The sequence below is a fragment of the Gouania willdenowi genome, chromosome 12 (genome assembly GCF_900634775.1).
Source record: "Gouania willdenowi chromosome 12, fGouWil2.1, whole genome shotgun sequence".
NCBI lineage: Eukaryota > Metazoa > Chordata > Actinopteri > Blenniiformes > Gobiesocidae > Gouania > Gouania willdenowi.
Window position 1 is genome coordinate 4086364 of NC_041055.1, and position 26511 is coordinate 4112874.

General features: G+C 37.7%; 1 protein-coding gene and 1 pseudogene across 5 annotated transcripts in view; one reads left to right on the top strand and one right to left on the bottom strand.

Annotated features, from left to right (window-relative positions):
* The window catches only part of whrna (whirlin a), a 197744-nt gene that overhangs the window by 46373 nt on the left and 124860 nt on the right, over positions 1-26511 (bottom strand). For 3 of the 5 annotated variants that reach the window (XM_028463219.1, XM_028463216.1, XM_028463218.1), the window contains exon 4: positions 2597-2883. In XM_028463219.1, the coding sequence (XP_028319020.1) occupies positions 2597-2883 (287 nt within the window). The remainder of the gene's footprint in view (positions 1-2596; positions 2884-26511) is intronic. The other 2 variants (XM_028463220.1, XM_028463217.1) reach the window with 1 other exon arrangement.
* LOC114473878 (uncharacterized) lies at positions 4633-4749 on the top strand (annotated as a pseudogene).

A 26511-nucleotide genomic window follows, 5' to 3' on the forward strand; every position in this document is an offset into this window, starting at 1 on the left:
AGCTGCTAAATGATCTAAAAAGCTTCTAAATGACCTAAAAGCTGCTAAATGATCTAAAAAGCTGTTAAATGATCCAAAAAGCTTCTAAATAACCTAAAAAGCTGCTAAATGATCCAAAAGGCTGCTAAATGATCCAAAAAGCGGTTAAATGATCTAAAAAGCTTCTAAATAACCTAAAAAGCTGCTAAATAACCTAAAAAGCTTCTAAATGATCTAAAAATCAGGCTGAATGTTTCACTCCAATAGAAAACAATGGGATGTTTATAGGCAGTGGGGCCGTGTGACATCATCAATCACGTTTCAAGATGGAGGAACACAGACTCTTACACAGTAACTTTAGTCCCATTTTTAGAGGGCAATTAAATAAATATAGCGTAAATTTGTAAACAGTGGAGGATCCCTTTAAAGGAGAACCATCGATCTGTTACGTGGAGCATTGTTTCTTCTGAGTCGCCGCCATGACATCTAAATGAAAGCAGATGCTCCCAGAGCTCGTTTGTTTTTGAAGAACCCATAAGGAGCGACAAGCTGTGACGCTCATGCGTTATTGAGTTAATGCAGAGTTCAGTCTGACATTTAAATCAGCCTTTCATTACGTTGTAATCACACAGCGGCTGAATGCTTTATTATCTTTATTATGCTAAACCTGATTTGTTTTCTTCTCACTTTTTGGTCTCCATCCATAATCCAAAATCGATGGTGACTAATTACAGACGCTAAGACGACACCAGCTTTAGCAGGCCTGCTTTAGCTTCACTGAATTAAACCTGGAGCTTTTTAATAAGGCACTAATTTCAGCTCCTAATGACCTTAAACAATAATCACAAAAACTTAACGTCCACGTCGGCCCGTGAGGAAAAGATTTTACAGATCGATACAGACCATCAGCCAGAACATTAGGACCACCAGGAGGGAAAGACAAAATCTGAGAAAATTTCAGTTTTAGAGGAAAAATTATGTAAATTACAGAATTACCATCCTAAAACTGAAATGGCAATATTTTTATTATCATTTTAATAATTTTTTCAAAAAACTAAATGTTAAAATCAATATGACACAAAACTGCCCTTTACTACTGTCTTTGGACAATATCACATTTATACACAAGTTTTTACCCGAAGTGTCTAATCTTGTCATGAAATATTGCACAATGACAGACTTCACTTTCTGGAATAGAAATATGGAAATAGATGATGGACTAAACCCTGACCTACATGTTTTGCAACAATATCAAGTATTTCCACAATATTTTTCAGCGTAAAACGAGTGGCCTAATGTGTAGAAGGTGTAGTGAACTTGAAAACGTAATTAAAGGGATATCGTTGGGTCGTGAATAGAGTTGCAAAGCGGCGGAACATTTCCAGTAAATTTCCACGGGAAATTAATCTCTGGAATTTTGGGGATATTCAAAAATATAATCTTTTCACAGGAATTTTAAATTTTAAAGAAACTGTATCATAGCCCAACATAAATATTAGCATCCATGCTCAATAATACAGCTCAAAAACAAAATTGCAAGAGATTTACTTGCAAGTAGAACTTTGTAATTCTTCCAGTTTTTTTTCTAATTTTAAGACTTGCTGAAAGTAATAAGATCCTAAACATCAAAAATGTGATTTTAATTCATAATAATTATAATAGTCCAGAGTTCTACAAATCATCTGTGCATGTGAAGGAGGAGTGAAGGGGGGCGTGGCCTCAATACCCCGGCAGGAAGTAGTGTATCATGTGCCTGTGATTGAGGAGTAGCAGAGCTGTGTTGTAAATGTCATACTAACGTACTAAGTCTGACGTCTAAATGATTATGTAGTGCGTTCACATTAGATAGTATGAAAAGATGGAGTACGTGAGAAATACCAGGATGTATACTATATGGGGATATTTTTTAAGTATGCACAGTGGGCACTACTCAACCATCCCATGATGCATTGTGAGCAGAACGTAAAACCGTCCAGGGACGGGCTTCAAGCTAAAATTCAAACATCCTCTTTTCAAAACAAAAGCATCTCTTCTCATCTCCCATTAGTTTTTTAATTTTTTTGTCAATACGACTCTTGTTTTGAAGTTAACCTGAAGTTTTGTCAGTCGCACAATGGAGAGTCTCCTAAAATATCAAAAATTCAGCATGAAATGTGTTTTATGGATGAAATGAGCACATGTTGATTTCTACTTGGTCACTTTCTCACTTCAAATGTTTTCAGAACTTTCAAAAGTGGAGAATCAACAGATATTTAGCAACATTATGCATCTTGGGAAACTGGAAGTATACTTCAGTGGGAACGCTTGTCATCATCCTAATCATATTTTGTTTGTAGTGCATAGTATGGACATTTCAAACACAGCCATATTCTCAACAATACTTGAAAGAAATCTGCTTATTTAAGTCAAGATGATGATAAAATATGTTTTTCTAACTATATTTAACTTCCCAACCTTTAATTTAGTACATTTCCCGTATATCCCTGTTCCTTGCGCATAAATCCCATTAATTCCCAAAAATTTCCATTAATTCTCATGTAAAGTTTACACCTTCCAACCCTAGTCATGACTAGTGATTCCTTCATGAGGTGATGCTGATGCATGTGATCAGACTCACCCCGTTATGCTGCTGTTAGTGGAGCTCTCTCCGATCTGTGAGCTGGCGATCCACTTGGTCTCCCCCACCACCGTCCTGGCGTGCGGCAGACGGCCGACGTCCTTCACCGTCATCATCAGGTGTCGAGACGACTTCAGCACACGGACGGCCTCGTCGTGAGGGATGCTCAGGAAGCCGCGGCCGTTCACTTCCAGGATCTGGTCCCCGACCTGCGAGGAGGGAACGGAGCACAGAGGCATGGCCGAGGGGACTGAGCGCGGAGGTGGTGAGGGGGGGTCGAGCAGGGACTGTTCCAAGGACAGGGTCAAAGGTCAGAGTAAGGTCATGATAGAGTGAGGTGAGCACACAGTGAGTTCCTCATCAGGTTTAGAGTTTGACTTTTGTCAGTGATGCACAAATATGGATTTATTCTCAATTAAAAAAAAAATGTTACATTACAAATGAGTTAATTTAACATCACAGCTACTGTCAAAGGATTTGTGTGTGCAAAAATAATGTTTGTAGAACACGTGTCAAACTCAAGACCCGAGGTCCAAATCCAGACCTTTAAAAGATTGAAATTAGCCAGCTGGTAAAAGTAAAAATGGCTGAGAAACCAGTGTAAATGACCAAATCATGTATTTGTGGATATCTCCGTAGGGACGTAAAATATCTGGCAAATTTCCACAGGAACTTAAAGCTGATATCTGGAGTTTCTGAGAAATATGTTTGTGTATCATTCTTTTGAAATGCAAAAAAAACCCTAACTAGTCTTTTACTATGGTTTACTGCTGGTAGTCATTCATATACATTCATGTATATAAGTCCCTCCTTTGTCCTATAGACCCCTATACAAATGGAAACGACCTCCGACTACCTACAGCCAATAGGCTTTGACTTCCTCTTTTTGAGACTGTCAATCAAAGTGAATGAGGAACTGTGCACGGAAACAAGGCCTCAATAGCAAACAGGTAAATATGATTTTGGCTCTTACCTGACTAATAGACCTATATCAATGCAACCCGATGCGACCTTGTTATGTTTCGCGATGCGCGTGCAGAAAAGTAGAGGCGTGGCTTCTGGTCGATTGGCAGAGGCAGTGGGAGGAAGTGAAGCTGTTTAGGGCGGGATCATTGGAGACGTTTCTCAGAAACTCCGGATATCAACGTTAAGCTTTGGCATTCTGGCAATATTCAAAAAACTGAACCTTTTCATGGGAATTATTCATTGAAATGGGGAGTAATATTAAATCACTAATCCACTTTAAATTCAAACAGATTTATTTGGAAGTAGAAATTTACAATTATTAAAGTAGAGTTTTAATGAATTTGTCACAAATTCATTAAATATTTGCAGATGTTCACAGTTTTTTCATGCTTGTATAACACCATAGAAGTAATTTTCAATGACAAATTGTTGAAAGAATCCTAATTATTACAACATCTTGCTCAATACTCAAATTATTTGACAAGATTCACCCAAATTAAATAAATATTGTCACTATCTGTTGATATTGTCGGTGTCTTAAATATTACATACGTTTATGACATTTATACATGGAAATGCAAAGTCGCACTAATGTTAAAATAGTTCAATTCCCCACTCCTGTGACCCCCTTGAGTTAAAACTTATCCGCATTTGGCCCCTGAACTAAAATGAGTTTGACACCCCTGATATAGATGGACAATTTGTGGATGATTATCATGTGTTATTTTAGCCTAAACCTTCTTAAAAAAAACTAACAACAATTATACGTCACATGACGTGACGTACTTCTCTCTGTTTTTTTTAATTTTATATTTATTTTTGTTTGTTTTGTGCACCAACTACCAAGACAAATTCCATATACTGTCCTTAAAACTGTACATGGCCATTAAAAACATTTCTGATTCTGATTCATGTGGACAGAAGAAGAAACCCATGCAGACATTTGTTATTATTATACCGTATTTTTTGGACTATAACGCGCACTATCAATGAATGGGTCTGACTGGGTCTTTTTTCATACATAAGGCGCAACGGTTTGTTATTATTATTATTACTATTATTATTATTACTATTGTGGCCATACCAGCCTGTCATTGCCCGATCCCGTTAGATCTCGGAAGCTAAGCAGGTCTGGGCCTGGTTTGTAGTTGGATGGAGACCACTGAGAATTCCAGGTGCCACAGTGGGGTGGCAGTCACCCCAGTGGTATCTGTCATTGTGCCCTTGGGCAAGGCACTTCACCTACATTGCCTAGTATGAATGTAGTGTGTGAGTGAGTGTTGGTGGTGGTCGGAGGGCAGCTGTGGCTACAATAGTAGCTTACCACCACTAAGTGTGGAGTGAAAGAATAATGCCTTAATTCTGTAAAGCGACTGAGTGTCTATGATAAAGCGCTATATAAAACTGATGCATTATTAATATTATTATTAAGTCGCATTAAGCGAAACAAAATAGTCAGATAAGTCAAACTTTATTCAACTCATTAACAATAATTCTCAACATTGTTCAGGTTTAACACATAAAATACAAAACAATAAACTCACTTTTTTAGTTCAGTATGTTGAAGCACAGTAATGGTACATATCACTCCACGAGGCGCCTGACTACGGTAGCTCTAAAGCGCCAAAATCCATCAAGAGGTGCAGCTTCATAGTTTACCAAAGTTGTACTAAAACATTTTGACATATTAATTTCATACATAAGGCCTGATTATAAGGCGCACTGTCGATTTTTGAGGAAATTAAAGGATTTTAAGTGTGCCTTATAGTCCGAACAATACAGTACTTGAAACATCACTGCCACATTAGACGTGAAACTACAAAACAATGAGTGTTATAAGGAAGTTTGGAGTAGAGATTGAATTCTTTCGGCTTAATTTTGATCGTCATACCACGGTCTCGGGCCGAGAACAGACGCTGCGAGGTAAATAAATGGTCAGGTGTTGTGTTTCAATTAAAGCGAGAAAGACGCACGTACCGTCTTCTTTTTTCAGCCCGATTAAAGCTCTAGTTTGGAGCGTCCATCTTCCTACAGCAAAGTCTCACAGGATGAGATTTAACAGGTTACGAGGCTCCAAAACAACCTTCAACGGAAACACGTTGAAACTGCAATTACACTTTGTCAAAATTTTAGAAATATCACTTGTGAAAAACTGTAATGAAAACTGTGTAGTTGAAAATGTCACATGTTCCTTATTTTATTTCCTGTAAAAGCTGGAAATCTGTAGTTAAAAACCACTCCCAGCGTATCCAAACATATATTAAATCCGCGCAACCTAAAACACATTTTGACTCTTTTTAGCCTCACTGAAGAAAAAGCCCTGACTCAGCTAGAAAGTGATGAGATGTTGTGATCATGGTGAAGCTGTATCAGTGTTCAGCTGTAGTAGAGCCTTTCCATTTCAGAGTTTACCATTTCTCATCTCTACATATTTCAGTTTCATTAGCTTTTGAATTAAATGTCATTACAGGCTAATTAACTTCTGGCAAACATGCATAATATGATCAGATCAATATTTGGGGTTATGTATAATTTAGAAAGTAGTAGCAATTAGTTTAAAGTGGCAAATAATTGGCAAAAATAAGCATGAAATATGGTGAAAATAGGTTAAAAGTGACATTAACTGGTCAACATATGTGACATTAGGTGGTAAAAGTGGTGGAAAGCGTTCATAAGTGCCAAACAGGTCTTTAAAGTGGAAGAAATGTACAAAAAAGGGGCGTAATGTATGCATTTAAAGGAGCCAAAATATGGCACGAAAAAGTGATGAAAATTGGTTCAAATGGGCTCAAATTATTCAAAAAATATTCTTCGTTTCTTGACTGCGTCTTGGGACCACCTCCCAGTGTCTCACGACCCCAAATAGGGTCCTGAACCCAAGGTTAAGAACACCTGCATTACATTACACTAATAAAAATAATTGAAAAATCATAATAATAATAACAATGGCATTTCCGTTTCAGGAGTTGGATTTCTGTCTGTTCTCTGCAATCCCAGAAAATCTGAGTATTTTGAATGTATGAAGTTAGGTTGGAACAGGTGATAAGCAGGTGCTTTTGTCCCCGCACAGCGTAATAAACCCATTTCGTCAGAGCTGAAGAAGCGCTGAGCTCAGCAAACACCTAATCTATTGTCAGGTCTCTGTGACGACAGGAGGAGAACACACACTGTTCTGTTTGATTCAGAGAGAATCAATCACTAAAACAGTTCCACTGTCTGCATCATTTTACTCCTTCACTAAAGCTGACATCAAAGAACGCTTATCTACAGGCTTCCATTGAGTTTAACACAGGTTAGGAACAAATATCTGTAACATTCAAACAAAAGGAGAAGCTTTTTCTAACTGTAGCATCAAAAAGAAGAAATGCAGTTCATAGACGGGTGAAATCTGAACCCCAACACAGACAGGATCTATTATTGTGTCAAAGCACCCGGAGATGTTCATAAAGATGCTAATAAACCGTGATGATGATGGGATGACTCCATTACAAATGTTCATTCAGCAGTAGCTGCAGGCAGCAGTTATCATCCATCCCAACATGGGACGCTGAGTCAGCATCACACCAAATGTTCACCACTCCAACACTATTTGTTCTACCACTTCAAAACTAAAGGGTTTAAAGTGTTTTAAAAGATCACACTTTTTACACTCATGATCTACTTTTTGAAATGGCCGCTCACCGCATCAGCAAACTATAATAAAACCAACACAAATATTACAGTAAATAACGCTAGCACTCTGAGCACAAACCACCACCACGTGACAAATAACTGATTTTCCAGGTATTGTCAGTTACGTGGTCAGTGATCCTAAGCATTGTACCAGGGTTATTAACAATGTAAAGGTTGATTATTAAACGTACACTAGGTCCAAATGTATGAACACCAACATTTTTAAAGAACAATGGCAATAAATTGCACAATCTGGATCTGATCAGGTTAAAACTTGGTCAAATAATACAGGGCCCAACCCGACATAACTGACTCAAATTTCATAAAGATCCGTCAACTACAAAGCGAAATATGAATTTTGGAAATGTATCCAATGACGAGAGATAGTGATTTTTTCTATTTCAAAAACTGATCCTGAATCAGTTCATTCATACATATTCTCTCCAGAATTAAAAGGACAAACAAACAAACAAACGCCTCCTTTGCAAAGGTAATAATCATAAAAGCAATATTAATAATAATTAAATAGAAACATTTAAATAGGAGATTATCGTCTAATGTTTGTTGTGTTTAACATTTCAATTAAAATTAAATAGAAAAGGAACAGAAACTCATTCCAAGTAAAGCTGTGTGTGTGTGTCCTGCTCTAATGACCTGTTATACTGTACTACTGTTATGTAGTACAGTATAACAGTATATACTGTATGTGCGTGTGTGTAATCCTGCTCTAATGACCTCTGTAGTACAGTATAACAGTATATACTGTATGTGTATGTGTGTGTGTAATCCTGCTCTAATGACCTCTGTAGTACAGTATAACAGTATATACTGTATGTGTGTGTGTGTAATCCTGCTCTAATGACCTCTGTAGTACAGTATAACAGTATATACTGTATGTGTGTGTGTGTAATCCTGCTCTAATGACCTCTGTAGTACAGTATAACAGTATATACTGTGTGTGTGTGTGTGTAATCCTGCTCTAATGACCTCTGTAGTACAGTATAACAGTATATACTGTGTGTGTGTGTGTGTAATCCTGCTCTAATGACCTCTATAGTACAGTATAACAGTATATACTGTGTGTGTGTGTGTGTAATCCTGCTCTAATGACCTCTATAGTACAGTATAACAGTATATACTGTGTGTGTGTGTGTGTAATCCTGCTCTAATGACCTCTATAGTACAGTATAACAGTATATACTGTGTGTGCGTGTGTGTAATCCTGCTCTAATGACCTCTATAGTACAGTATAACAGTATATACTGTGTGTGTGTGTGTGTGTGTAATCCTGCTCTAATGACCTCTATAGTACAGTATAACAGTATATACTGTATGTGCGTGTGTGTAATCCTGCTCTAATGACCTCTATAGTACAGTATAACAGTATATACTGTATGTGCGTGTGTGTAATCCTGCTCTAATGACCTCTGTAGTACAGTATAACAGTATATACTGTATGTGTATGTGTGTGTGTAATCTGCTCTAATGACCTCTGAAGTACAGTATAACAGTATATACTGTATGTGTGTGTGTGTAATCCTGCTCTAATGACCTCTGTAGTACAGTATAACAGTATATACTGTATGTGTGTGTGTGTGTGTGTGTGTGTGTGTGTAATCCTGCTCTAATGACCTCTGTAGTACAGTATAACAGTATATACTGGGACACGTCAACAGTGCCGCCATCTTGGACCAGTGGTGATGGAGGCAGCAGTGCATGGACATTACGACAGAAAAAGGTATTTCTATCTATCCATCGATTGCCACTGGTCCAAGATGGCCGCCCTGTAGACACACCACTCTAGTGGGCGGCAGCAGTCGATGTGGCATCTATATTATAATGTCTATGTTTACATGCACACGGAGCTCTTCTTCTCTTCTTAATGGCATCTAGGAAACAACAGAGTGGGAACTGACGCACCCTGTGGCTACAGATTTTTTCGGGTCTCGATTTCAATTTATCATCTCTCGGTAAACAAAAGAAGTTTACATCAATTTTTTTAACTTTTACTGATTTTGAGAGCAACCCAAAGCAGCACAAGTTGTCATTTTGACTGATAAAGCTGCTAAATGATCCTGTATGCATCACTCCAATAGAACACAATGAGCTAACAGGAGCTAACCACGGCATCAATCACGTCATTTCAACATGGCGGCGCACAGGTCGTAAAACGGTAAAGTAGTCCCAATTTTAAAGGTTAATAATACTAATATGATGCAAAATAATGCATTTCGTTAGGCACAGATCTTCTAATAAGGACATTTCAAAGGTTTTAGGCCACATTTGTAAAAACAGTGGAGGATCTTTTTGAAGTTATGAAGTGCTGACTGCGTGACACACAGTCCTATACACTGGATGCCATACGTGCCTCTTCAGTGTCGCATTCCGTTCATACTCCAAACTGATTGAAGACACATTTAATATGTAATATTAACAATAACACACACAAAAATCAGATTTTTTTGTTAAAAAGTCAAATTGTGCATTAAGACCTGCAGTGTGAACATAGTGACAGTGTACTGCAGCGTGTAGCCCAACACGTAACGTAATCAATGGTATTTAGATCAGCTGTACAGCGGAGTAATATGATTCGTAAGAAGTCCCAGTGCTGCTGTTATTCTACATCAGCATTGTTGGAATGTCGGTTATCCAATTAAATGTCTCAGTCAGAACTAACTGTTGTATAATGATCTTTATTGTAGGTTTGTAAGAAGATCGGTATGAAATATAAAATGTCGTTTGTCGCATCCCACCTGTCATACCTCTATTCCCCACCAGGGGGCGTTCCACACACTTTGACAAGCGCTGCTCTAATATTTATGATTTTAAAGTAATCTTCACTGGAGGTTTACATTCAGATTGCACAATTTTCCAATTAACCTTAGAGTTTTTTTTTTTTTTTTTAAATGAAAATCCTGCAATATAATCCCAAAATTGAGCAAAAAAGTTGGCCACAAAAATGGATAACCAGGTGTAACCTGAGGATCTGACGATCTCTGCCAACAGGGATCATGTGACTGATGTCGCAGACACAAAGCATCACACAGAGGTTTATGAGGCGACGTGTTGGACATACAGCGGTTGTTTGATTACCTGCACCTGCCGTGGTTGATGAGAACGAGTGTCCTCGTGAGGCTCATTACGCGCTGATTAGGTTTTATGGCCCACCGAGCTTCATTTAAAGCCCACCGAGAATCAGCCCCAAACAAATTAGAGAATGCAAATATAGTGGGATTAAATCCAGGAATCACTTTACTGCTCCAACCAAAATAATAATAATAATAATAATAATAAAAATAAAATAAAAATTAATACGTAAGATAGAAACAACAAAATAAATAAATAAATAAATAATTATATAATCAAATAATAATAATGAATGAAAATTCTTAATATAGGTTAAAAAAATATCAGTTGAAATAAATCTACAGATCTACAACTAAAATAATTTTGTATAGAGATACTGTACTTTAAACTGAAACAAAGACAAATTCTTAAAATCTGAAAAATAAAAACAAGGATTTAAAAAAACACTAGATTTAAAAAAATAAAGTAATAATCACTGAACACTACAATACCTTTAGTTTTTCACGCGCCTGCACGCCCACATATTAAAAAAAAGAAGTAATATTTCTGCTGACAGCTCCATTACAAAATAATTTAGAAAATAATATAGATTAAATTAAATATAATAAATAAAGAGATAAATATAATTAAATAACAATTTAATTAATATTGAGAATCAATAATTCTCAATACTGATTAAAATATAATATCAGTTGAAAAATATTTTCAACAGATTTATTAAGTTAACTAAAATATTTTTGTATTGATATTCTTTAAACTGGAGCAAAAAATTAAAAACATGCATTAAACAAAGGCTAATTTGTAAAAAAATAAATGAATAAATAACTGAATACCTTTACTTTTTCACACGCCTGCAGGCCCACATATTAAAAAAAGAAGTCATATCTGCTGACGGATCTTTTCCTTTTTTAGTGAAAATAAATCCTGCACCTGTGGTAATGGCAGCAGTAATAAGTACTGAAATATATTCATCACAAAGCACCTTTTCCATTATTTAACATCATAATCTGTCATTTAAGGAGCAAAGCAATCACGGGTCAGTAAAAACCTAAAGCCATTACTGTAACACTGTAATAATAATCATTAAAGAGAGGAGGATTGTCTGTATTTGCAGATGTAAGTACATTTCTCCTCCTCCTTCCCTGCTCGTGCTAATTGTTCCCATTCTTTCCTGGCTTTCTGCAAACCTTCCGTATTTCCTGCTCTTCTTCAGGCTCCAAGGTCACCCCTTTGCCAAATATTTAATATTCCTCCGAGCCTTGGAAAATTAATCTTTGAATGAATAAATGAATCAAGCACCGCAGATGTTTTTCAGCAGCTGATTGAGAGCAGAGGGACCATGTTTACAAAGCGTGAAAATCTACGTGATTTAGCACTGATACACAAAACCTTTAAAATTATACTCAAAGCAGGCCAGAAGAAAAACACAAGACATCCACTAGCATTAAAAAGAGAGGAAAAAGTGAAAACAAATAAAGATTGAGCTCTACACAAAACTCTGTTGCAGCTCTGTACAAATTTTGTTTTACCACCTGACTAGCTCTGACACCGACCACCCCCCCACACGGCCTCCAGCCTCCTCTTATATAGTACTGAGGGGGAGATACCAAAGCACATGATCTGAGGGAAAATCAATTAACTCATCTTAGACAAATTAAAGATCAAAAATGCATTTAACATTTACCCAAAGATTGCATATTAACATTAGCAATGTTAAGAGGTCAGCAAATGTTGACATATACTTGCAAAATGGTTATTTGTTTTTGCTAAGAAACACCCCTCCAACTCATTACATGTGGTACCTTCCAAGAAGCACACCACTACATAAACCAATGACATGCTTCTATTCTGTTTGCCACTTCCTGGTTCAACAAACAAAGCACATGGAGCAATGGGTGACAAACACTTTTTTTTTTGATGATACATTTGTTTCTAGATTAAAACCTTACAAACAGTTTAGAGGGCACAGGGTAGCCCCGTGACAATTAGTAACACTGATGGTCAGTCCTTTGGCGTGCTTGTCTGACTCCCTCCACCCCCGATTCTTTCTGGGAATCTCTTCTGCAATATTATGAGTCCATGTGGCTTCAAATGTAACTAAGTCCATATTTCTAGTGCAATATAATGTTTCACCTTATCGGGGCGCTGCACTTATTCCAGGGTTAGAAGCCCGTAAGAGGAAAAGGACTTACGCACACCAGAAAATGCACATAAAGCCAGATTTGAATGGGAACACCCACATTTCAGGGCTGCTCCACCCACAGTGCGTAACTGGGATGAAGTGACTTAAGTACAGGGGCAGAAAAGCGCACAGCCAAAAACAGCGCCGCTTGGTGGCCTTTTGGACTTTAAAGCATGGGAGAATAGAGCCCTTAGTTAGGAGATTTTTTCTAAATTTTGATTTTGACGTTGAACTTACCCAAAAAGGAGGAATGGGAGTTTGAAAATGTTGGTGGGCGCAGCATTTATACGCCACTATCATCCATCTTACTACAGATCAACACATACCCTCAACTGAACAAGGAACACACCTTAAAACAGGAAATCTACGCTACCATGGCAACCATCGGATACCTTTAACCTCATCAAAGCAGTGCGAGTTACTGTACGTGAATGGAGTTTGTCAAACATATCGACCTCCACCAGCGTGAGATTGAAATGATTTTTGTTGCATCTGCAGGTTTTAAATCACCTCTCATCATACAAGGAAAGGTTACATATACAGTAACAGTCAGTTGTTTTCCAATCGAATGCTTCTGCTGCTTCACACAGGTCTGACTCTGCAGACCTTCATTCCTGGGGTGAGTGTCGAGTTTTCAGAGTTTAGCTTTTAATAAGGAAAGGCTGCCACACATTCCAAGATCTCTGGAGTTCCTGTCATTCTGATCTCCAGGGATTCAGGCTTTGGGCTCTTTTGTGGAATAGTGTTACTTTTGTTTGTTTGGCTCACGGCCCTCGCTCCCTCAGGACCTTATAACTACTAATCAAAAATCATCCATTCAAGCTAAAAATCTAACATCTTCTTTTCAAAACAAAAGCATCTTTTTTTACTCTTTTGTAAATAGGATTCTTGTTTTGAAGTGAACCAAAAGTTTAGTCAGTAGCACAATGTGTTTCTGTGAGTTTTATGGGTCAAATGAGCACATGTTGATATTCTACTTGTTCACAAAGAATTGAGTATCATTATCAGTTTACCTCTATCCAGTTGAAAACGTACCAACTAATCCAGTAGTATGGACACTTGGTCTCTTAGTAGTCCTCTGTAGAATACTGTCTGGAACTGTAAGATACTGTATGTGCATGATTCACATCATTTTTGTGAGGTTTGCTTGTAGTTGGTTTTGGTAATATATGTACTTATAAATAATAATAATGCATCAATTTTATAGAGCACTTTTTTGGATGAAGGGATTATTTTTTCACTCCACACTTAGTGGTGGTAAACTACTATTGTAGTAAACTACTATTGTATTGTAACACTGCAGCGACTGTACCCCCACTGTGGCCCCTGGAATTCTCAGTGGTCTCCCATCCATCTACTAACCAGGCCCAGACCTGTTTAGCTTCAGAGATCTAAAGAGATCTGGTATGGCCACAAAAAGTATACATAACATATCTAACTAGCCGGCGATTCCGCCAGCGCTTCTGGTCATCCCTGTAAGAACCACAGAATTATAAAGAATCACCTTTGAAAACAGAAAAATCAAGGTGGATTTCAAACTGTACTACTTTTCACTTTATATACAATATGTTGCATACTGGCTGGACAACACTGCCATAATAGGGAGTCGGCTTGATATGGAACTTGAAGAATGTATGCCCATTATAACTGCAATGCAATCATCCACAACACTGTCCAGATATGGAGGCAGATAATAAAGGCAGCCAATCCATCGTTCACACCTTCAATTATGGAGAGAGCATTTGATCGTTGGAAAGAAATAGGTTTACAAAATATTGGTGATCTGTATTTTCAGGGATCTTTTGCCTTATTTCAACAGCTTCAAGAAAAATACTATTTAATTGCTCGTGATTTTTTCAGATTTCTGCAAAAAAGAAACTATGTGAGATTCCATGTTTCATCCTTTGAATATGTGACCCTGGATAAATTAGATCAGTGCTTGACCACTTGTAATACAGAAAGGCATGCGGATTCATTTAGATATAATATTAGCAGGCACGTAAACAGGTCTATATGGCAAATATTAAGACAGCGTGGGAAAGTGAAATACATGAAGATATTTGGGCTAAAGGATTAAAGTACGTTCAATTGTGTTCTATAAATACACAGGTTTTCTGTGTGTTTTTATTTTCTTTAATTTCATTTATTACTTTACATCTTATTGCTTGTATTGTTAAAAAAGAAGCGCATTCGTGCCCATGTTGTTAAATTCTGAACTGCTTCTTAATAAACATATTTGAAACGAGTGTCCAAAAAAGTGCTATTATTATTATGCCATCATTTTAATTAATTATAAATTATGCGATTACAATTATAATTGACCATAACCCTGATAGTAGACAGTATATACTCATTGAGTGTCTAGTGCATAGTACTAGACATGATGAATTCATGTTGGGTGTGGGATACATATGTATGTGTATATACGTATATATGCATAAATGTGTATCCATAAAATGAAGAGTCCGTCCTTAAGACTGCTCTACTGTAAAGTGTCTTGAGATACCATTGGTTATGATTTGGCGCTATACAAATAAAGATTGATTGATTGATAGTATGAAATATGCCATTTCGAAGACAGAAGTTGCTTTTGAATCACGACGGATGTTTGAGCCTCGTTCCAGTGATGGAGACAGACGACCACACCTCACGATCACCAAGGATCACCAGCTCATTGATCATATCTCGATTTAATCCGAGGCAAGTCGAGGCTAATTTATTTGTAAAGCGCATTCCATGCACGAGGCCGTTCAATGTGCTTTACATGATTAAAAGTGCAACCAAGCCGCGATCAAAGCCACTCAATCATCGCAGACGTGCCTTTTCTGCAGGACGAAGAGGAACTGCAGAGGACATCTGTCTTCCATGTGACCGTTCTGATGCTCAGTGAGTTTAGACATGTGATGGATTGGAGTTCTTGGACCAATTATTTCAAAATAAAAGACCACAGAGTGAGCCAAAGTGACCTAGAGCCATCCTGGGTATAATTAGGCCTTGATTACCTTGCTTTTAATCACCTTTGAGTCCATCACTGTCCTATCAGACATCCGTTTACGTTTTTTACAGGGATCTCCGTGTTCCATCTCAATGAGTGAGTATCATTTCATCCAACATTTTTGCATTTCTCCTGCACTCTTTGTATTACCTTTAATTTATGAATGTTTCCTTTGCAGCTCAGAACATCCACACGTCCTGAATACAGATCCTACTGAGCTGGGTTAGATAAGCCAGCTTCAGTTTCACCGAACATTGACTTTTATCTTCATTCTTCAGGGAATAAGATCCACCATCACTTCCCTGAGGCATTTATCCAATGATTGCATTGATTGTCACAAAGCTGAGGTTACCCAGGAGGAGTTTATTAATATTGATAATAATGTATCACAGCATCAGTGGACTTCTGAAAAGGAATAAACTATCCGTCATGGAATAAAACCTCACCAACAAGTTTTGGGAAAATATTCCAAATTTTTACCATATTTTCCCATTTAATACAAACTCTCATTAGCACAATTTTATGGAAGTTGTGTGTATCGTTTCCACTTCTAAGGCACAAAAATATCCATTTATTCACAAGATTTAACTCAGTTAATCCTTGTTAAGCATTTTGGCATGATTGAATATATCAGTAATTACATAAAACAGAAACAAATCAGAAGCCCTCCAAGTGCAATTTCTACAACTGAGCAGCTTTAAAGCTGCAGTACCTAACTTTTTTTTGGGCATCATTTCATCAAAAATCCATAATCATCTTTGAGCATATTGTAATCAAAGTGTTCTGAGTGGACACTAATGAATCTCATCTCCTTCTGCTAGCTCTGTAAGATGACATTTATAAATCCAGGAATCCTGGCAGGCAGCTGAGATCACAGCCCACTCTATGTGTGCTTGTGGTGGGGACGAGCCAACGTCCAATATCCAATAACACAAGATAAAATCTATACACTTGTCACTAGTCTATACGCTAAGAGCGTTTACAAAAGACACCGGTAAGGGAGGTTGAGTTTCGGTTTCGATTTCAAAACCAAGCGGAGAGAGGATTCTACATACCGCAGCTTTAACTGATGTATTGGGGAGTTTGTATGCTTTTTATTGCTGGTCTGCACTATGCCAACCCTAGGCTATTTTTTTTATTTTATTTTAAAAAACCTCAGATACACACACATTGATATTTTTGAATGTTGGAAACCTGAATACCAAATAAAAACCAAGTAAAACAAGATAATTTAGGAAAACCAAACCATGCAGTGAGACGATGCCATCAACCATGACATTATTATTATTACAATGCCTTAAAATCCATGTGAAAAGGCTTTACAGAATGTCCAACACTATCATGTAATCTGATTATTATAATTACAAGATGTGATTGTGTTCATTTGACGACTCAGCTTGAAATGAGTCACTGGTGTCGCTCAGTGATTCATTTCTCTGGGATGTGACGCGGCGAGGCAGAGAACGCCGATATCGATCTTGCTCCGGTTTGCTGCTTCACAGACTTGATCTTTAATTTATAACGGTTTGTTATTAAAAGGACGACACATTCTTCAACACGATGCAGAAAGCAGATAATTGTATCCAAGCGTGTTGCTTTTATTTACATCTTCGTCTTTTAGTCTCTGTGAGGTCAGCGTAGATGTTAATAAGTAGAAATTAGTCCTGTGTGTGTGTGTGTCGGCATATAAATTCTAACGTTGAAGCTTTGTGAAAACATCTTTAATTGCTTCACTTGATTTAGTATTCAAAGAGTCTCCAGACAGGGTTTTATTTTCACCGAGGACGAGACAAAATGAAACAGTTGAATCTTAAATCATAAACCGGTAAAACCAGATGCAGCAATGGAAATGGATGCAGTGATATTTACAAAAAAAACGTCATTAAATTTAAAGAAAAATCAGTTAGACATGTGGGTGCTAACATGCTAACTAGTCACAGCTAGCTACTTTTATCATATCCGTCTATATCTTATTGACTGCCAAGTTGCACAGCCTTAGTTAAATAAGTAATGCAGCATTTGAAAAGTGCAGAAACTCCTCCTACAGTTATTACAATGATATTAAACTTTCTCTCTCTGCGGCTAAAGTTAGACTAAAACCACAAACTGTAATCTAGCTTTATACTTTAAAGCAGTGGTTCTCAAACTTTTTTTGGCTCAAGTTTGGCTTATTTCTAAATCCAAGTACCCATTTGTCCGACTATGAAATTTTGCTTAGAAAACTATTATTCTACTACGAGCGTAATGATGTAATCAACCAGTGGTAACACACATTTTAAAGAATCTCATTATGTAAATAAGTGGAAATAAACAGTTTTAAGTGCAGTGGTTCCCAACCTTTTGGGATTGTGACCACATTTTGATATAAAAAGTTTCTGTCTGTTAAGGAAGCGGGCTTGTAATCGGAGGGTCACCGGTTCAAATCTCACCCGAGTCATCACTGTGGGATGTTGAGCAACTGCTTCCCGGGCGCTACACTGTGGCTGCTCACTGCTCCTCATGAATGAGTGATGGGTCACATGCAGAGAACAAATTCCGTACATACTGTATATGTAAATGATTATTATTACATGTCAATCACGGCAGAGAGCTTCCTTCCAGTTCAGTGCCGCGTCAAATTCATCATCAAAGTGGGAACGTGTCATCAAATTGGAGCGAGGTGTTTGGGCTCACCCTAAATAGCACTTTTATCATGTTTAAAGCACAAAAAAGTTGATTTAGTGTAACATGGGCCCTTTAAGTACAAGTAAAATTACTGATTTAGAAATATATTCAATAAAGTACAATTACCCATAAAAGCAAATCAATTACAGTAACGGGAGTACTTTCACCTCTGAAAAGGTCATACCCAGAGTAAGTATGTAAATATGTCCACGGTTTAAAGTGAAATAAAAGGATGGTTATTTTCCGAACTGTAATTTTTTTGGTCTTTTTTTCCTTTCCAAAAATATCGTATGGTTATCACGAGCTATTTATCGCGTATGGTATCGTGAACTCAGTTTATCGTCCCGCCTCTAAGTATTAAATGTTATCTTTTGATAGAGTCTGAACATGATTTAAAGCATGTTTAGCATGAAATGATGACTTTGGTTCCACAGGGGACACATTTCACACAGATTTAATTTATTCAAGAACACGTGGCACCTTCACTCAGTCGTATCAGAAGAAAATTCAACCAAAATGAAGTGTCTGATATAGAGTATTTGTTCTTTTTTAGGATGTTTTCAGGGATGATCAAGGATAAGTATGATCCATCTTGGATGATCTGTGCCTACAAACAGCTGATACTGCTCAGCCAATAGGAATGTGAGGGAGAACAGTCAGCTCTGAAGCCTGTGAGTGGCATCAGAGTGACTAACATGATTGACTGTTATAACTCAATGGCTGTTCAAACCGCCTCCACAAGTCATCGCTCACATCTCCAGCTCTACAGAAGGGCGTGAGTATCAAGTATTCTCCTTCACTGAGAGTTAGCAGCGCCTTCGGATACAACGTGACAACCGCCAATTAGAAACCCCACTGCTTCCATAAATCCATGTCCTGATGACATGCAAATCATTGATGTGGGAGCAGATTAGGGGGCTCCATTAACCTCTAATTCTCATTCTCTGCATTGGGAGTGAAGAAGAATGACAGATCCATTTGCCCTTAAAGTACAAAAACTGAGACGAGTACAACATGGGGAGAGATATGACTCAAAGATAGTCACAAATACATCCACAATTTTCACATGTACAGTATTTTCAGACATGTGAAAATTGTGGATATATTTGTGATTGTTTTGTAGATAAATCTCTCCCCATAAAGTACAATGTTTAACTGTCAAAGTTTTTTGTCTTTGTATCTCAGTGACATAAAGCAGAAACTAAGTGAATCCTGTCTGTGTGAACCTTGTGTGTGTGTCCTGAATGACCTTGCCTGATGTTCCTCCAACCTGCAATAAATTATCCCTCCACCCATTGCTGTGTGTGTGTGCGTGTGTGTGTGTAGGTGTTGTCTTAATAAGTGAAGCTCTGACTCCTATTACCTGTGCTTAAATAATGCCATGTTTTAACCCAAGGACACTTCAGACAAAGAATAAGGGCAGGAATGTTAGGGGTTAAAAGCCTCATCAAATAGGCACTGGATGGCACCCGGTCGTGGGTTTCACCGTGTGGGAGTTGAAGCTGAAAGCTTCATTGCTGAAAAATACCATCAGAGGAAATTTGCCCCATCAGCAGTTCTTGCAAGGAAACCATTACAATAGTCCCAAAAAAAGATGATGAAAAAGGGGATTAAGCAACAGAGTTGGAAAGCGAGGGCTGGACAAATTTAGAAAACTATTTTGTGTGGAGGAGGTTCAGGTACTGAGGTAGAGTTGTTCATCATCTGCAAAACCTTTTTAAAAAAGTAATCTTAAGGTGAACAGAATGGGACCAATTACTGATCCTTGTGGCATGCCTTGATTATCAGGAAAATGGGTCAGAACTCAAGTTGTGAATAAAAAAACTCAATGCTGAGTACTGAGGTACAGATAGGCATCGTCTAATAAATACCAACACAAAACGAAGACATTATTTGATCCAGTGGTAAAGTATAGAAGGAAAACGAAAAGGGGAAAGTCGTACCAGGAGATTTCAATTTTAAATAGCTCTCTTTAAAATGGGTATGAAGGTACAGATGTGCATCGTCAGCATAACAATTAAAACCAGTATAAAACAAGAGCACCTGGAGAGCGAGTTTAGACCAGTTCTCCAAATTTCATTTACATCCATTCACAACATTTAAAAAAATTATTACTCAAAAATTTCTTTTGGATACTGTATTTCCAATAACTTCTGGATCATCGCCAAAATCAAATTCCCTCTTCCTTTTGACATTGTCTATTAGCTCACCTTAATTAAAATCTGTTCACAACGTTTTGAGATGTCCTACTAACAAACATCTACATTAAGAAATTTACAGACGAACAAACACCGTTAAAAATATTACCTCCCTGGCGAAAGTAACTGAAGGGGAGCCAAGTAATAATCCTTGTGGTACAACTTGATTACCTGGGAAACAGGGCAAAGCTATAGTTCTTGATTTTGAAAAACTGTCTTTATGTTAGGTGATGAGGCACAGTTGGGTGTTGTAAAAAAAAATATTTAAAACTAAGAATTCTCTTGATCCAGTGAAAACATGTACAGGGTCAAGTACTGGTCCTTGTGTCATTCCTTGATTATCAGCCATCAAAACACCTAAAACAAAGGGTTATCCCTTTAACCCTTTGGAGAATGCGTAAAAGCAGGATCTTATATCAGAAGATACAACTAAGGCTCTGGTTACATACAGTATATAGAAGAAAACTATCGTAAGAGGCCCTTTTGCACCCAATGTATTGATGGTGAGACATTTTGAACAAGTACACTTTTTTTTTTTATGTCACTCTAAAGTTTGGCCAATCAGAAAAATTGTCAGGTTCCGTCTCTGAAAGATAAGATGTTGCACTTGACAGCCAATATGACTGTTATGGAAATTACCATCAAGCAATTTCCCCCTGGGATTAATAAAGGAATTCTAATTCTGATGACAAATGTCACAAGCCAAAAATGTAGCTCTTTTGTTCTGGTGGAAAAAAAAAATCACAGCTGAGTTATGGAAAAAGTTGGATTATCATCAGATATCAGCAGGAAGACCTATCCGTACTGAAATCTTCAAGCATGTTTAAAGTCCATGTAAAGCAGAAATAAATGTGTTATGAGTTTGTCACACCACAGAAACGTGTCATTGACCACTGAGCCAAATTTGAAAGATGAAAAAAATCGCTAAATATATAAAATTAGGTCTCAAAATCATGGAAAAACAAGCATTACTCTCTGCTGTTAAACGCTGGGGGCGTGTCAGAGGCGCTGGAACCACACCCATGTGCGGGAAGGGCGCTGCCTGCTCCGTGTATTAACCCAAACCCTATGGGAGAGAGAAGTGTGAAAGACCAAAAAACTTGGAAAAATCCAAAAACACTTGGATTGAGTCAAACTATGTGCATCCCCCCGGGTAGAGTCAGAAAAACTAAATCGTAGTGCAAAAAAAGTGCTCATTTCATTAAAAATGTGGCACCAGCGGACACATTTTATTAAGAGTCCTAATATGTGGTTGGTTTTTAGCTAGGGGCCGAATTGCGCCCACTGGAGGCCGCGGAAGTTTGGTGTGCTTCAGCAGCAGGGTCTGGTTTATGCTAATGATGGCTCTGTTACGTGAGGCGGCTATGATTTCTGACCCGCCATTAAATCTTAACCTGGCAAGGGCCAGATTGATGTGTAGCCCCTCCCTCTAACTCGAGTTCTCCACATCAAGCTGGGTCCATGTCAGGCAAATGCTTTCAGAACCAGGGAGTGACATAAACAAAATGCTTGAAGCTGATAGGGCGAAGCGCCTGTCCACCATGATTTGTTTTAGCTAATCTACAACAACAATGGCTACAACAACAACAAGGCTCTGCTGATGAAAACATAAGTCTTTACCGTCCAAAAATGCACAAAGCGCCTCTCGCTGTTGCTCTTTCATAAATAAAATGCAGGATTCTTCTAAAACTGAGTTTATAGCAGCTTCCGCACGTTCATCCTCCTGCGTTGACATCTTTCTGTTTTGATTCGGAGCTATGCTAATAGCATTAGCTCAGCTACTTCCTCTCCCCACAACTTCTCATGTGCCAGTTTTGCTTCAACGCTTCTGCCCTTGTTACACCCAGAAATCCCACCCTAAACCACAACACTGCTTCATGATTGGTTTGAACCGGTTCGGTAATGAAGGGTAAGGGCTGGAGCAGCACAAAATGGATTCTGATGTTTGTGAACACCAGGAGAATCCATCTTACAGGCAAGGTTAATTAAATCCTGAACACAGAAAATTCAAACACAGTGTGTAAAGCCTAGCTCCACAATTAATTTATAAATGGTTGAATGGCTTTGTACATGTTTTAAGGAATACATTTATGACCTATTTAATGTGTTTAGAAGAAAATGGCTGAATCTGCTTTACACAGACTTCAACATCTCATTTTATTCTATGAAATAAATCATGCTGGTGTCTGGTAATAAAAGTGCCAAACAATGCTTAGTTTGCCCATAATCTTTAATTACACGTCCTCATTTTCACTTCCACTCAGTATCTGGTTTAGGGTTTTATGGCCTGTGCTGACACCAGAAGAACCTCCAGCCTATGTGCAACACAAAGGAAATGTTCACCTGTTATGGTCAGATGTGAGTTGCAGCTGTCAGTCTGCTGTTAATGCAGAAAATCAAGCTGTGAGCTCAGGCTGTAGGAAAAGGCAGAGTGAAAAATCCTGAAGAGCATAATTATAGTTTACTTTACAGTTATTAAAGACTTGTAAAGCCAACACTAGCTGTGTTTCTGTTGCAGATTTTTGCAAAAAAAAAAGCAATATTTCTAAAATTTTGATAAAGTATAATTGTTCCATTGAAGGTTGTTTTGGAGCCTCATAACGAAGACAAACGCTCCAAACCTCTTTATAACACACATCTATAGTGTCAGTAATAACAAAATAGTATATTGCTCAGAAATGTCTTTGTCTCTTTTTCTGTCCACACGTACCGCTCCATGTTTTCTCTGAGAGAAGTGGTCATGTGACCAGGTATATGGCGTGCAATTGTGGAAAAAGTGTTTCCATTTCACTTTAGCGATACATTTCAATATCAAAATGTCTGAAAAACCTCCTTGTGAAAACTTAAAACATTTTTAGCGATATTTGAGTGTTTTTTGGAAATCCAGGCGTTTCCATTAACAGTTTGTGTTGCACAATTTAGATTTTGCGCATTTCCAAGGGTAATGGAAACGCAGCTACTGGTGGCTACGAAGCTTGCAAGGTTATTTTCTACAGTTTATGTATGTGCCGGTGAACGCCCCGCCCCCACACTCTGTCTCGTGTTTATAAAGCAACATGAGCTCAGCTACGGAGTGAGTGTGAGGAGGGCAGGCCGTCCTCTGGCCCTACGTCAAAGTGCGGGGAGGAGGAAGTCAGTGTCCCACCTATAGACACGCCCACTCATGAATATGCATAAGTAGGCCGCAAATCAGCCTGTTTGTGTAAAGTTGCTCAGAAAGTGACGTTTCAGAGGCTAAAACTCTGGAAAACAGGAGAGTTTGAGAAAATAAACCTCAAATATTATGATTTTGGGGTTCTTAGAACAAATGGAGATGGGTGAAAAATAGCATAACATGGGACCTTTAACTAATACACACACACACACACAGTAAACAAATGTCATCAAGGTGCCAACGCTTGTCCTTGGATCCAATGTGTGTGTGTGTGTGAATCCACGCTAATGCTCAGCAGTGTTTTATGCTCCATCTAAGAAAAGATACGTTTTATGTCTTGTAGTTCATCGTTTTATACACAAATTAAGCTTTTTATTCCTGTGCAATAACTATAATGGCACAATAAACTTAAACTTGGCAAAGTGATTGCAGAGTCATGTTCCCTAATATAATGCAACATTTAAAAAAATACACTGATACGCAAGCTCAATGTCTGATAGAGATTATAAAGTGAAGGATTTTGGGTTAAAGTGAGACAAATAATATCAGCACTTTAGTCAGTGTCAGCAAGTGTGAGTGAGTTCTGTAGCGTGTCAGCATTGTTCTTCATTCATCCCAGAAATTATAGGTTTATCTAAGCTTCTGCATTCTTTAGAATTTTTTATTAGTTTATGTTGCAGATAAACATATAACGTTATTTTTATTACTATTCATGTAACTAACTTATCTATAGTGCCTTGCTGCCTGATTTGAGTTCCTCAAATACACTTTTTGATTTCTCACATTCAAGCAAAATAATGCCATATTAGTGATAACATTTTGTAAAAATGTAATCAATAAATAAATCAATACAAAAATAAATTAATTAGCAAATCAAATTTGACTTCATGATGTATTATAAGTATATTTATTTAGTGATCAAAATTCTGCAAGGAATAAGTAATTGTGGTGATATGAATCAGATAGTCATCTTAAAGATGTAGATCCTTGTTTTAATCTGAAATAAAATGAGTTAAAAGTGACAAAAAAAATGGCGGAAATGGTGGTGAAATGGGATTTGAAAAACCATAAAAACTGGTTCAAATGGTTCAAAGTGTCAATATTGGCAAATATTTTGCGTGACATATCATGAATGGCAAAAAACAAGCATGAAATATGGTGAAAAGAGACAATAATGGGTCAACATATGCGTCATTAGATGGGAAAGTGGTGGAAAGGGTTTGTAAGTCCCAAGAAAGTTTTGGAAGTAGAAGAAATGTCCAGAAAAAGCATTGAAATTTGATGGAGAAGTGGGAGAAATATGAGTAATGTCACAAAAATGAATTAAAAGGAGAAAAATATGGCAAGAAAAAGTGATGAAAAAAGGTTAAAATATGGCAAGTATGGTGTGTTGCAGAAAAAGGGTAAAAATAAGCAAAAATTGTGCTCTAAATGAGGTACTAACTCCAAGGCTGAGAACCCATGCTTTAAAAGATAGCACGTGTGTGTGAGTTGTGTAGTGCCAAATCAGCTTTAGAATCAGCCACATCTATGTAAACTATATTGCCTGAATCAGCAACAACGTCTAGAGATATGGATTGATTTAAATGTTATCTTCCTGTAACACAGAACCACAACTTAAAGTTTGCAAAGTAACATTGTCACAGCCTCACTTGTCATTATTTCCATTCAGAATCCATCTGTCACACAGGAGCTCCCACCTGAATAATGAGGGAGTTTTAACGAGGATAAGGTGGAAGATCTCTCTGTCACGATGAAAACATGGAATACCAGTTTGGAAACTGGTGCAAGAAGTTCTAATGTTCAAACTTTATCTGCATGACTCACACCATGCTTTCATGATTTTCTGTTATTTGTGTTTCAACTGTTTCTTGTTGAAGAAATTTTGCTGCAGGTCTTTGATTTTCACTTAAGCTGCTGTGGCTTCCCTGTAGTTTTCTTATTCCTGCTTTTTGAATTTGACTCTTTTTATGCCGTGTGTGAGGAACTCTCCTTGGAGAAGAGTAATTGTTTCTTTTTTCTTCACCGTTGGAGGAAAATAATCCATATAGAGTGTTTTTTTATCAGCAACTGCTCAGGTCACACAGGTACCATTACGTCTTCTTTCAACTTCCCCTCTGCAGTGCATCGCTGATAGTTCTTTGTCTTTGTTTCTCATGTCAAACCTTTGCTAACACCTGCGTTTCTTAGAGGATAATGAGAATTGGTGGACACACAAAAGTGCAACCTGTGTGCAATACTTCGTGATTCCCGAATCACGGGAAAACAGACGGAAGAAACTGAATTCACTTCCTGAAACGTTGCGTTAAAGTGTTTTGTGTAAGTGTGGAGTTTTATGTATGTTCAGTCTTTTCACAGGGGAGAGTTCTAGCGGGACAGGAGACCCTACAAGTATTTTTTGGTAATTAGTGGGTATTTAAGAGTAGGTATTAGTCTCTTTACACATCTAGTGATAAATTATGGGTGAACTGGATGCTAAGGGTGCAAACTCAGCCATCAAAAGGGGGAAGATTCTCTTGTATCTTGAACAGAAAAATCCAGATCTGGTCTTCCTACAGGAGACACACTTGGAAAAGAATGATTCAATATTACTGCAAAGGGACTGGATTGGGAGAGTTCTTTATAATGCCAGGTCTTCTAGTCAGAGGGGAGTCGGCATTTTAATTTGGAATAATTTTAATATCAAAATATTCAAACAACAATCAGATAAAGAAGGGAGTAGGATAGCTTTGGATGCTGAACTTTCTGGTATTAGGTGTACACTTATGAACATTATGCTCCAACAACAGACCTTCCATGTTTCTTTGTTTGATATTAGCAATGCAATTACAATAGTCCCTCGCTATATCGCGGTTCACCTTTCGCAGCCTCTGTGTTTCGCGGATTTCTTTTTGCAGTGCAAATTTGGATGCATTTTTTTTAACAGCGTATGAACACGCATTGTGTTCTGTGTCCTGATTGGCTAATGCTGCGTTCACCCACATCCATCTCGGTAAG